Source organism: Notolepis coatsorum (assembly GCF_963971535.1).
Source record: "Notolepis coatsorum genome assembly, chromosome: 14".
Taxonomy (NCBI): Eukaryota; Metazoa; Chordata; class Actinopteri; order Aulopiformes; family Paralepididae; genus Notolepis; species Notolepis coatsorum.
The window spans coordinates 115,268,660-115,282,049 of NC_140178.1; the positions used below are offsets into that span (position 1 = coordinate 115,268,660).

A 13,390-nucleotide genomic window follows, 5' to 3' on the forward strand; every position below is an offset into this window, starting at 1 on the left:
CCTCAGCAATCCATGCCGGGGAGGTGTTCAGTGGGGGAGCTTTTTGTCACCCGGTGTGATGTCAGCCTCCCCTGTATCAAATCGGCCCTTTCTGTTGGGGTCCCCCCTTGGGTGCGATTGCCTCGTTGGTAGTGTCAGGGTCCGATATCCCGACTCCGCGAGACACCCTGCTCGTGCGGTTGGCGGGTCCAGGGTTGGCAACGCACAGTGGGTGGGACCGGGCCGCCTATCTACGGTTCCTGGCGGACCAGCAGCAAGTGGCGGTGGGTGCGCTTGGGATTGTCATCACATATGGCTACAGCAGTGCCATATGTCGAGGTGGATGGAGAGAACGCTGAGGTGGGGACTTGTGTTTACACAACCCCACCCGTTTTCAGGTTTGGTACAGACCCTATTGTTGGGGTCAACAGCAGTGACAGCTCTGGCCGACGAGATCCAATCTCTGTGGGCGAAGCAAGCCATCATCGTGGTCCCAAAGGAGGACGCGATGCGTGGCGTTTCCACCCGGTATTCTCTGGTGCCCGAGAAATTGGGGGGGGGGCATACTGGACCTGGCCCATGGAAGGTTCAGAATTTTTACCGTCTCCCACCTGTTAGACGCTGTCAGGTGGGGGCCTGGTTCTCCTCCATAGACCTGTAGGATGCATATTCGCATCCCGATCTTCCATCCTAGGGCTTACCTACGCTTCCTTTTCAGGGCTTAGCGTACGAGTACCAGAGGCTGCCGTTCGGCTATTCTCTGGCTCCCCGCATCTTCACCAAGTGCGTGTAGACCGCACTGGGGCCTCTGCGTCGTCGGGGGTTACGAATTGTATTCTGCCCTGGACGACGTTCTGGTCCTTGGCCGGTCAGGGTAGATCGCCAGGTCTCATACCAGGCAGGTGGTGTCTCACCAGCCTGGGTTTTGCTGTAGACTGGAAGTAGAGTTCTCCTCTTCCCAGTCAACGGGTGGAGTACTTGGGCTTTTTCTAAGCTCAAGGTCTATATGGGCATCCCTCTCGGAGCGGCGGCGAGTGATTGGGTTCTCGGCGCGCTTTGGAGGTTCCGTCCTAGGACGGTTACGGCGCTGTCCGTGATGCGCCTGCTGCTGGGGTCCCTCTTGGCCTCCTCTTCATGGGGAGGATGCAGAGGTGTTTTTTTCCGGTATGGAAATGGACCCGGTGTGAGACATATGGAAGCGGCTGAAGGTTCCCATGTCAGTACTGGGGGACCTCGTCTTCTGGCGAGGGTCTGGTCACGTGCGGGGTCCCCTTGGGAAGCAGGCTGTCACACGTCACGGTTTTCACCGATGCCTCCCTCATGGGATGGGGGGGGACGTGTCGGACCAACGCAGTAGGGGGCAGCTGCCATGCTGCCCGGTCTGTGCTACATTCAATGTGTTGGGATTGAAGGCAGTCCTTCTGGTCCTCAAATGGCTCTACCACCTTGTGGTGGGCAAGCATGTTTTGGTCAGGATGGACAACATGACGTCAGCGTTGTATATTGTCAGACAAGGTGGAGTTTGCTCCCCCCGTCTGCACCGGGCGGCGGTCGGGCTCTGGCTATGGGCGTTCTCCATCTGCGCAGCCTGAGGGCTCTCCACATCCCCGGCAGGGTGAATGTGGGTGCAGGTGTGATGTCGCTGGGCGGTCCTCACCCTGACGAGTGGGGATTATGTCCAGACATAGTCGGGCAGGTCTGGGACCGATTCCGTGGCCGTCCGGGATTCTGTACACTTTCCCCCCTTACACCTGATAGCTCAGCTGTTGGGGCGGGTACGTCGGGAGCGCGGGACTTGGTCCTGGTGGTGCCGGGCCGGGGCTCAGCTGTGTGGTCCCTGGCCCTGATTCAGCTCTGTGTGGCCCCGCCGTGGCCTGTTCCGTGGTCACTGCAGGCCTTCTCTCAGGCACGCAGAACTCTGTTCTGCCTTCCTGTTCTGGGGCAGCCTCTAGGTTTGGCTGCTGACAGTGTGAATCTGGTGGGGATGCGTCTTGAATATTCTGTGGTTAACGCTATCCGGTACGCGCGCTCCGTCCTCTACCACGGCTTACGCTGGGGAGTGGCGTATGGTCGAGTGTGGGGGCGGAACGTTGTTCAGCCACCCTCTCGTGGGACGTTCCTGCTTGACGCTCGGCGTCTCAAGCCGGTGGAACGTTCTCTGTCTCCGAGTTGGGACCTCCAACTGGTCCTCGGCCAGTTGTCTGAGGCCCCGTTGAGCCTTTTGAGCAGGCGCCGTTGGAGCAGCTGTCTTCAAGACTGCGTTCCTGCTGGCCGTCACCTCCGCTAAGCACGTGGGTGAGCTGTGTGCTCTCTCGGTGCGGCCTGTGTGCCTGTCTATTCGTGCCAATAGCGGTGTGACTCTGAGGCCTAATCCAGTCTTCGTGCCAAAGAATATCCGGAGCTCTTTTCGCTCCGGGGATATTGTGATTCAGGCGTTCATCCGCCTCCCCACGCTAGTGGGTTAGAGGCGAGCCTTCATTTGTCGTGTCCTGTCCGTGCTTTGGGGGTTTACCTCAGTCGGACTCTGGATCTCAGGGCTGCCGATCAACTTTTTGTTTGTTACGGTGGCCCTCGCGCTGGTAAGGCACTGTCCATGCAGCGCCTGTCATATTGGTTGTGCGAGGGCATTGCCCTTTGCTACACGTTGGCTGGACAGGCCCCCCCTGGGGGTGTCAGGGCGCACTCCACTCGTGGAGTGGCGGCCTCTGCCGCCTTGTTAGGGGGGCCTCGGTGGAGGACATCTGTGCTGCGGCCTCCTGGTCCTCCCCGGGTCCCTTCGTTAAGTTTTACCTCATGGACATGACTGGGGGTTCTGTCTCCCAGGCGGTTCTGAGGTCTGGGACCTCCCCTGCGTCCCGCCTGTCGGTGGGTTAGCAGGGGTGTGTGCCACGGGGTGATGTGTCACACGTGGTCCCGCCTGTACTGTGCGTTTTTAGGGGTCTCTGGTTCCCTCTTTTTCGCACTTTGGTGGAGTTGACTGCCTTCCCCCCCTTCGTTAGGACGGGCGAGTGGACGGGACTCCCCTCCCCCCTGGTAGTAGGGCTTGCGGGCCCTCAGGGGGTACACTTGTCAGGCCACGCGTCTGCTCTGCCCCATATCTCATTATGGCTAGAGCGAGACGCGGTTGGCCTGTATGATAATATAACGAAAGGTTATCCTATAACCTAGTTATATAAATACTGGCTGAGCGTCTCGCTCTTAGCGCCCTGAGGTCCCTTGGTTGGGTTTTCAGTGTTGGAAACTTTTTCTGTGGAAGGGGGAGTGTGACCATGTCCGGCGTCATATAGTAGGACGCGGGGGCGTGGCCTGGTCACGTGCATGAGAGTGCAATTGTTTGTTCATGAGCACAGTAGGTGCTGGAGATAAGATATCTCATTATGGCTAGAGCGAGACGCTCAGCCAGTATTCATATAACTAGGTTATAGGATAACCTTTCGTCCATAGTTATGTCAGACCATAGTTATGTTAGAGCTCCAAAGTTATGATGTTAGACCTCCATAGAGTTATGATGTCAGACCTCCATAGTTATGACATGTATTTTATCTATAAACCAGTGACATGTATTTTATCTATAAACCAGTGACATGTATTTTATCTATAGACCAGTGACATGTATTTGATCTATAAACCAGTGACATGTATTTTATCTATAAACCAGTGACATGTATTTTATCTAGACCAGTGACATGTATTTTATCTATAGACCAGTGACATGTATTTTATCTATAGACCAGTGACATGTATTTTATCTATAGACCAGTGACATGTATTTTATCTATAGACCAGTGACATGTATTTTTATCTATAGACCAGTGACATGTATTTTATCTATAGACCAGTGACATGTATTTTATCTATAGACCAGTGACATGTATTTTATCTATAAACCAGTGACATGTATTTTATCTATAGACCAGTGACATGTATTTTATCTATAAACCAGTGACATGTATTTTATCTATAAACCAGTGACATGTATTTTATCTATAGACCAGTGACATGTATTTTATCTATAGACCAGTGACATGTCTCCTTTCTGGTATCTATCTCATCCCCCCCGACACACCACAAACCGCCTGGGCCGGTCCTTTATACCGGCAGCCATCAGGCTCTACAACAAAGGGCTCGGACGGCCGGTTCTGCTGCCAGAACTATCACTGTCACAACTCGGGACGTGAGAACTAGAGACTATCTTGTGTTTGTGCTTTTTATATTACTATATTGTATTTGTATCTATGCCTTAAGTGTATCTATAGTGTATATACTGTAGATACTGGACTGTATAGGACTGTGAAGCTATGCATACCCCACCCTGTATCCCCCCCCCCCCCCATGCTGCTTTGACACCCAAATTTCCCCAAGGGGATCAATAAAGGATTATTTTATCTTATCTATGTCTGCCTCTGGTTGAGTACTGTTATGATGGATCTGTTATATATGTTGATATAATATCTGTTATAACTGCAAAGAAACCCGTCTAGAATGTTATACATATCCTCACCTTTTTACATTTTAAGAATCTTTAACACTTCAGTCAGTTTTAAATTCAGATTTCGGGGACCTGGTGACGTCCAGGTACAGAGCACATAGACAAATTATTACATTTAAATGATTTAAATACATATGGAAATAATATTGTGGTACACAGTTCCTTTAGGTACAATCTCTTTTATTGCCTTTATTTTTAACAAAAATAACACTTTTCCCTGTAGGACATGTTTTGTCCTGACTCTCGTGAATCAGTTGTCTATAACATTATATATATATATATATATATATATATATATATATATATATATATATATATATATATATATATATATATATATATATATATATAATTTAAATACACATCTATATTAGTGGTCTATAACTAAACAATGTTGGGAGGCTTGGATAATCTGTCCCAGCACATCAATGTGGGTCTGCTGCCACCTTGTGGTGAGTGGTGGTCATGACACCCGGTCAGGAACAGCGGTCGTGACTCGTTCCGTCGTTCCTGAGATAGTGTGAGAGGAGCTCTAGGAGTTGGTTCGTGGGATAGTGTGAGAGGGCTCTAGGAGTTGGCCCCTGTGCGAGGCCCTCTGATGTGGTGGATCCTGGCTTCATCATCGATCTCGTCCATGATCCTCTCCTGTTTCACCGACAAGATGGTGTAACTGACTGAGGAGATGGAGGTTAAAGACCAAACACATGCTGAACAGATGAACCTTTCTGTCTTACAAGATGGACATAATAATAATAAATCAGATTTGCACACTTCTACACTTGTATTGTAAATTGATCATTGTAATTCTGTTGTCATTGCTAAGCTGCTAATCTTTAAATCCTATAGTTTTGATGGCTTCTTTTGTACCACGCTGTGTTGACGCTGCTGCCAGGAGCCAAGGAACAAAGGATGTCACTCTACACTGTGACAATAACATCGATCCTGAAACAAAGGATGTCACTCTACACTGTGACAATAACATCGATCCTGAAACAAAAGATGTCACTCTACACTGTGACAATAACATCGATCCTGAAACAAAGGATGTCACTCTACACTGTGACAATAACATCGATCCTGAAACAAAAGATGTCACTCTACACTGTGACAATAACATCGATCCTGAAACAAAGGATGTCACTCTACACTGTGACAATAACATAGATTCTGAAACAAAGGATGTCACTCTACACTGTGACAATAACATCGATCCTGAAAGCTTTACAATAGTTACAGTGTGCATGCATGTAGCAGTGTTGTAGAACTCAAGTTCGAGTCCTGGACTCATTTTCAGGACTCGTGACTCGACTTGGACTTGAGCACTAATGACTCTGACTCGAGCATTGACTGCATTCGGACTCGGAAGGTGCAGACAAGGACTCAGACGTGTTAATTTATAAATACAGTTTTGTTTTTTTGTAAGAGGCCCTAATCATTTGGCATACGATATTGATGGCTATAACACTTTGATTGCCGGAAAACGCTTTTTCACGTCATTCAGAGCCATGCTAAAGGTGCCGAGGACGCCGTAACTAGTCTTTGATATCAATATTTCAAAAATCTGTGATCGAAATCATATTTTCTTTCCGGAGCCCTGAGATGTGCTGGTGGGCTCCCACCAACTGTCTAACGGTTCGAGAGCGCCATCTGGTGGCCGATCGGCAGATCGGCCAAGAGGGAGGGGCGCCCCAAACAGGAAGTGCTCATGCAAAACTGTACATTAGAGACTGCTAGTGAGAGGACGCTGGCGCTCATCTGTTCGCCGCTTCTCCTACGTCTCTAAGTTTTAACCTGCTTTTTAGCTTTCTTTTAGACAAATGCACACGACTAAACGTAGATTTAGTTAGTTTTAAGTGTTTACCTGCTTTTTAGCTTTCTTTTAGACAAAATTACACGACTAAACATTAGATTGCTTCAAAGCGTCTTACCCTGGGATTTACTTTTGTGCACGGTCTTCGACTGATCTGACGGCTACCGATCACCAGCCGCCTGCCGGTCGGTCCCTCTCCCTCCCGACGACCCGATCCTCCTGTGTTCCATCTGGAGTCTCAGCTCTCCTGTTTCCTCCCCCGGACTTCCACTCGCCTCCCGCCATGCTATGGTCCGTCTGGCTACTAGCACTCCAACTCTCCGCACCAAACATCAGTTCTCCGTGGCTAACAGTTAGCATTTGGCTAACCGCGTCGGCGCCCAGTATGTTGAAATACTCCATCCCGCAACTCCTGAGTCTCAACAACCACAACTTTCCAACGTTCGGCACACTCATAAAACAACTTGGACTTCTCCGCCGACCTCGCTACATCCACAGAAGCACTCAGAGGAAGTTTGTTTACTCCCAGTTTGGTCACCCAACCATCCCATCCATCTGCTCAGCTGATCGCCGTGTCGCACATCTGACGCGTCATCAGATCTCCGTTACAGCTGGCGCTAGTAGCTCGGGAAACCCTGCGAGACCTCTGCAGAACAGTATGGGGAGTATCGCGAGAGCAATACTCACAAAGGATTTTAGAAAACGTGGAGTGGATTTTAGCCTACTCCGGCCCTTACAACGACACACTCCCAGCACTCCTGCCCCTGTTCACATGACCAGTTTTGCTCTCCTCAACACTCGGTCCCTCAACAACAAATCCCACTACATCAATGACATCATCCTGGACCATAAATTTGACTTTACCTGCCTTGTCGAGACTTGGCAGATACCAAATGAGTTCCTAACACTCAACCAGGCCACCCCACCAGGCTACACATATCTACAACAACCCCGTGTTGGTAAGCGGGGTGGTGGACTTGCTGTTCTCCATCGTACCTGTTTCAAGGTTAAGGCTGTCCCCACCCCTCCTGCTACATCATTTGAATGCCTTGCCTTCAAACTGCTTGGCCCCCAGCCTGTGCTTGTCATCCTGATCTACCGTCCCCCCCCTCCCTCCCCTGTGTTTATTTCGGAATTATCTGACCTACTCACCTCTGTCAGCTCATCCATCTCCTCAATTCTCCTCCTTGGCGACTTCAACATTCACGTTGACAACATCACCGCCTCCGACGACCTCCTGTCCCTCCTTGACTGCCACAATCTCACCCAGCATGTAGATTTCACCACCCACACCAGAGGCCATATACTGGACCTGGTGTGTTCCACCGAGACCATCACTCCCTCCAATCTCAGTGGCGTGGACCTCCACGTTGCTGACCATCTTGCCGTCAAGTTCTCAGTTTCTCTCCCCTCCTCCCCTGGCCGCCCACAGCGCCCCATGACGTACAGGAACACAAAAAACATCACCCCCACTGACCTCACCAACGCCCTGAGCTCCCACCTCGCTCATGATCCTCAGCTGCTCTCAACCATTGAGTTGGTGAACACCTACAACACAGCCCTAGCTGCCATCCTGGACTCCCTCGCACCCCTCAAAACCCGCACCGTCACATTTACACACTCCGCCCCCTGGTACACCCCTGAGCTCCGCTCCATGAAAGCCAAGGGCCGCCAGTTGGAGAGGCGCTGCAGGAAAACAGGCCTCGCTGTCCATGCCCAGGCCTACTCTGACCACATCATTTCCTACAGACTCGCCCTCACCCAAACCAAGTCCTCCTTCTACTCCGATATCATCTCCAAAGGACAAGGGAATTCCAAAGCCCTCTTCTCCACCATCACCAAACTCCTCAAGCCCCCCGACAACCCCCTCCAGACCACCTCCTCTGATCTCTGCAACAGATTCACGGAATTCTTCCAAAACAAAATCGACGCCATCTACCAGCAGCTCCAGTCTACTCCTGTGTCCCCCACACCTCCGGTTGCTAAACATGACCCTCTGCCCCATCCCACCCACTCCTTTTCATCCTTCTCCCTGGTGGACACCGACTCCATTACGAAGCTGGTGTCTGGCTCTAAATCTTCCACCTGCTCTCTGGACCCTATGCCCACCACCCTGGTGAAGGCTGGCCTGCCTGCCCTCTGCCCTCTCATGGTAGACATCATTAATTCATCCCTGTCCACTGGCTCCGTCCCTGCTGACTTAAAGGTGGCAGCAGTCACCCCAATTCTAAAAAAACCCGGTCTGGACCCCGATAACCTCAACAACTTCCGCCCCATCTCAAACCTCCCCTTCCTCAGCAAGGTCCTCGAGCGCGCAGTAGCCGCCCAGCTACAGAGTCACATGGCCTACCATGACCTGTTTGAACCACTCCAGTCTGGGTTCAGGGCTAAACACAGCACCGAGACCGCCCTGATCAAGGTGACAAATGACCTCCTCATGGCTGCTGATGCTGGCAACATCAACATCCTCATCCTCCTGGACCTCTCAGCTGCCTTCGACACCATCTCACACTCTACCCTCCTAGACCGCCTGGAAAGTGTCCTTGGCATCACTGGTACCCCCTTGTCCTGGTTCACATCCTACCTCACCAACAGGTGGCAGTATGTTTCCCTCGGGGGCTCCAGGTCAACTCCAGCACTTGTTAAACAGGGTGTTCCCCAGGGTTCGGTGCTAGGTCCGCTCCTTTTTATGATTTACCTCCTCCCACTCGGTGACATCATAAGGAAACACGGCCTCCACTTCCACTTCTATGCAGACGACACACAGCTCTACCTCCACACCAAACCCTCGGCCCCCCTTCCTCCCCCCTCCCTCACTGCCTGCCTCCAGGACATAAAAATATGGATGACCACCAATTTCCTCCAACTCAATAGTAAGAAAACCGAACTCATAGTTGTAGCCTCCCCAGCCCTCCTCCAAAAGATCGACCACCTTGTTCTCTCCGTGGATGGCTACTCCATCTGCCCCTCCACAGAGGTAAGGAACCTGGGCGTCATACTGGACTCCACCCTCTCATTTCACCCTCACGTCAAGTCTGTCACCAGATCCGCCTTCTTCCACCTCAGAACCATCTCCCGCCTCCGCCCCTCACTCTCCGACACCTCAGCGGAAACACTCATTCACGCCTTCATCACTTCCCGCCTCGACTACTGTAACGGAGTCCTTCTTGGTGCCTCCAAGAAGGTTCTGGATCGTTTACAGTACGTCCAAAACTCTGCTGCGAGGGTCCTCACGCGCACCAAACCCTGGCAGCACATCACCCCCACCCTGCAAAAACTCCACTGGCTCCCCATCAACTATCGAATCCCCTACAAGATCCTCCTCCTCACCTACAAATCCCTGCACGGGTTGGCCCCTTCCTACCTGACCAACCTACTCCACCCCTACACTCCAGCACGAGGCCTCCGATCCTCCAACTCCGACCTCCTCACCATCCCCCGCACCAGGCGTTCCACACTGGGAGACCGAGCTTTCGCTGCAGCAGCCCCCAGACTGTGGAACTCCCTCTCCCCCCTCATCCGAGGCTCTGACACCATCAACCTCTTCAAAACCAAGCTAAAAACCCACCTGTTCACATATGAGCTCCGGGCACTCGCGTCCGGTAGCCGGACTCCATCTCAACACACTGGATGATCAATCGCTCGCCCTAACTCAATAAACAACGTTATTTGGACGTATATAGTATTATACAAGCTGGAAATGGTTCATCAGGATAAACATCCCATAATCGAAAACGGTCTACACCACGCTGATCGTCCAACGGCGCGAGGAAGATCCGGTAAGATTCAGCGTTATTTTTTAACGTGTTCCATATAAACTGTTATGATGAACATATGACCCACACTAGATGAATGATATAACGCTGCCCACGGAATTATAAACGATCCCCCGCCCATCCGGTCATCATCAGATCATACGTAGATCATTCTAGAAGTACGTCCAATTGAAATTTTTTATATCGCCCCGATTGCCATCAAACTGTATTTCATCATCAATATAATGCATTTGGGGCTATAGATCACGTTCTGGAGAAAGCTGCAGAAAGAGATGAAAACATACTTATACATTAGACCAGGGGTCAGCAACCTTTTTGACATGGAGTGCCTGTTTGAAATATAGTTGTAACTAGTGTGCCTCAACAATATTCCATGCATCGTAATTATTTTTTCTCATAATCAGGTCTTTTTAATGATAATTTTTACATTATTACATCATTATTGTTATTGTTATTATTAACAATATTATTATGATGGTTGTATCAACCCTAAATCTGAGTTGGGGGGGGGGGGGGGGGATGCAATGCAGACAAACAGCTGCATACAGTGCGTTCATTTCACTCACATTTGCCCATTCATTTTTGGACACATCACACACCATCGGTGTGTGTACTGTACGTGTGCTGTCATAGCTCCACCTACAGGCCTAATGGAGAACACCAGGAGAACACCAGGATGTGAATGGAGGGTGAATGTGAGGTATATCGTGTAAATAAGTTTTGATTGATCGCAAGACTACACTGTAAAAAAAAATTATTAGTTACCAGAACTTAAAAATATTGAGTTCAGTTACTGTGCATTAAGGTTTTCAGTTTTCAATCCATAATAAGTTAACAGAAAAATAAGTACACAACCACATTATTTCAACCTAATAAAACTATGTTTATTGTCATTGTTTTAAGAACACAAGTTGACTTGGTATACTCACATTTTGAGTAAAAAAATGGCTTTTAACATGTGCAATGTTCAATGAAATAGAAAAATAAATAATACAATTTGTTGATTAATCCCACTGGTCACAATGGTGACCGTAATAATGTTTTTGTTATAAGGCTCTGCAAATGTTACTGAATGATGTAGCAATGTATTTCCAGCTAAATTGAAATAATAAACAAATAAAGGGTCTCAATTAAATATGTGGAAGTAAAAAGAACCTGTGGGAGGATTTCAACAAGATAAATGCGACAACAGTGCAAAATAGTTCACTATAATATTTCAAAGCAACAAAAAAAAAAAAAAAAAAAAAAATTAAATAATATTTTTTATTTTTTTTGTGCTGCCCCCTGTGCCTATGCAAATGCCCCCGCGTGTCTATGCAGGCACGCGTGCCTAGGGTTGCCTACCCCTGCATTAGACCATACTTTACTATGAATATGTGAATGAAAAAGTAACGTTGCTACACAATGAACAATACATATAGGACTTTGAATGGGCCCTAATAATGGCAATGTAGCAATAGAATTTAAAATGTTATAGCCCTGCAAAGAAGGGGAATTTCTCCATAGACAAATAGAGCCGGCAACCTATGGTATATAATGAATTTAGCCTTAGGCAATCAAAGTGTTAATACCGTAACATTATTTAATTTCGTGCAAAGGCAGTGTTCCACCTACATGCTGATTCACGTCGATACCCTCATGTTCAGTACTTAAGATGCCTAAAGAGACGCCCCGAATCGTGCGCTTTGCTTACACAGATTTTACACATGATGGTACATGTAGGACTTTAACAGCTGACGAGGACAGACCGAGCGCAGCGTGGGGTCAGGACTGGTTCTGATGACAGACCGAGCGCAGCGTGGGGTCAGGACTGGTTCTGATGACGAGGACAGACCGAACGCAGCTTGGGGTCAGGACTGGTTCTGATGACGAGGACAGACCGAGCGCAGTGTGGGGTCAGGACTGGTTCTGATGACGAGGACAGACCGAGCGCAGCGTGGGGTCAGGACTGGTTCTGATGACGAGGACAGACCGAGCGCAGCGTGGGGTCAGGACTGGTTCTGATGACGAGGACAGACCGAGCGCAGCGTGGGGTCAGGACTGGTTCTGATGACAGACTGAGCGCAGCGTGGGGTCAGGACTGGTTCTGATGACAGACTGAGCGCAGCGTGGGGTCAGGACTGGTTCTGATGACGAGGACAGACCGAGCGCAGCGTGGGGTCAGGACTGGTTCTGATGACGAGGACAGAACGCAGCGTGGGGTCAGGACTGGTTCTGATGACGAGGACAGACCGAGCGCAGCGTGGGGTCAGGACTGGTTCTGATGACGAGGACAGACTGAACGCAGCGTGGGGTCAGGACTGGTTCTGATGACGAGGACAGACCGAGCGCAGCGTGGGGTCAGGACTGGTTCTGATGACGAGGACAGACTGAAAGCAGCGTGGGGTCAGGACTGGTTCTGATGACGAGGACAGACTGAAAGCAGCGTGGGGTCAGGACTGGTTCTGATGACGAGGACAGACTGAAAGCAGCGTGGGGTCAGGACTGGTTCTGATGACGAGGACAGACCGAGCGCAGCGTGGGGTCAGGACTGGTTCTGATGACTAATGATCACAAGGTCATGACAGACAGTGTCAACTCCATAACTGTAGAGATATGGACGTTTACAGTATATTTAAAATTTAAATTATGGGATACATCAAGATGTCGATGAATATGCCGTTAAACCTTTCACTACCAGTACACACTAGTACCAAACGGTTAACCCTTTCACTGCGACAACAACACAGACGGTTAACCCTTTCACTACCACACTACAGAGGGTTAACAATTTCACTACCACACTACATAAGGTTAACCCTTTAATATCACACTACAGACTGTTTCTGTAGTGTGATAGATAGTAAAGGGTAGTGTGGTAGTGAACGGGTTAAAGAACATGAAACATAACGAATAGTCATGTCGACCTTCAAGAACGACGTCCGCAGTTTCCCGACGTCAACTCTAAATATGATCTTTTGTATTAATGCCCATGTCTTTTCATATGAATGGTTATAACTATAACAACATTAGTTGTGTATCGACGGACAGGGTGAAGGATACACATGCCGACCACGAACGCTCCTATGGTCAGAGCCGTCAGCAGGTTCCTGGTGCGGAGCTTCTCGCCGCTCCTCCTCCAGTAGTTCATCTCCGCCCGGCGGCGCTGCAGCTGCTTCTGAGCCGCCGTCAGGGAGCCGCTGCTGACCGAGCCGTCCTCCGCCATGTCGCCCTGCTGCAGGGTGTTGTTGTTGTAGCTCCTGTTAGCGTCTGTTAGCTCCTGTTAGCTTCTGTTAGCTCCTATTAGCTTCTGTTAGCTCAGCTCTGCGCCGGTGACATCTGCCGTTTCTTCTTTAG

The 13,390-nt window shown here is 49.6% G+C and overlaps 1 protein-coding gene across 1 annotated transcript; it reads right to left on the bottom strand.

The window, feature by feature from the left end:
* Positions 1–4,825: 4,825 nt before the first annotated feature.
* On the bottom strand, positions 4,826–13,390 carry coa3b (cytochrome C oxidase assembly factor 3b). The gene is made up of 2 exons (XM_084329370.1): positions 13,097–13,390; positions 4,826–5,142 (listed from the first exon to the last, which is right to left on the bottom strand). The coding sequence occupies exons 1-2, from the start codon at positions 13,257–13,259 to the stop codon at positions 5,036–5,038; spliced, it is 270 nt and encodes an 89-aa protein (XP_084185496.1). The 5' UTR covers positions 13,260–13,390; the 3' UTR covers positions 4,826–5,035.

Excerpts from the sequence above, each read along its gene's own strand:
- coa3b (XM_084329370.1), bottom strand. The coding sequence starts at position 13,259 with ATGGCGGAGGACGGCTCGGTCAGCAGCGGCTCCCTGACGGCGGCTCAG. Across the intron at positions 5,143-13,096 it reads AGCGTTCGTGGTCGGCATGT|TCAGTTACACCATCTTGTCG; the intron begins GTATCCTTCACC and ends CCATCTCCTCAG.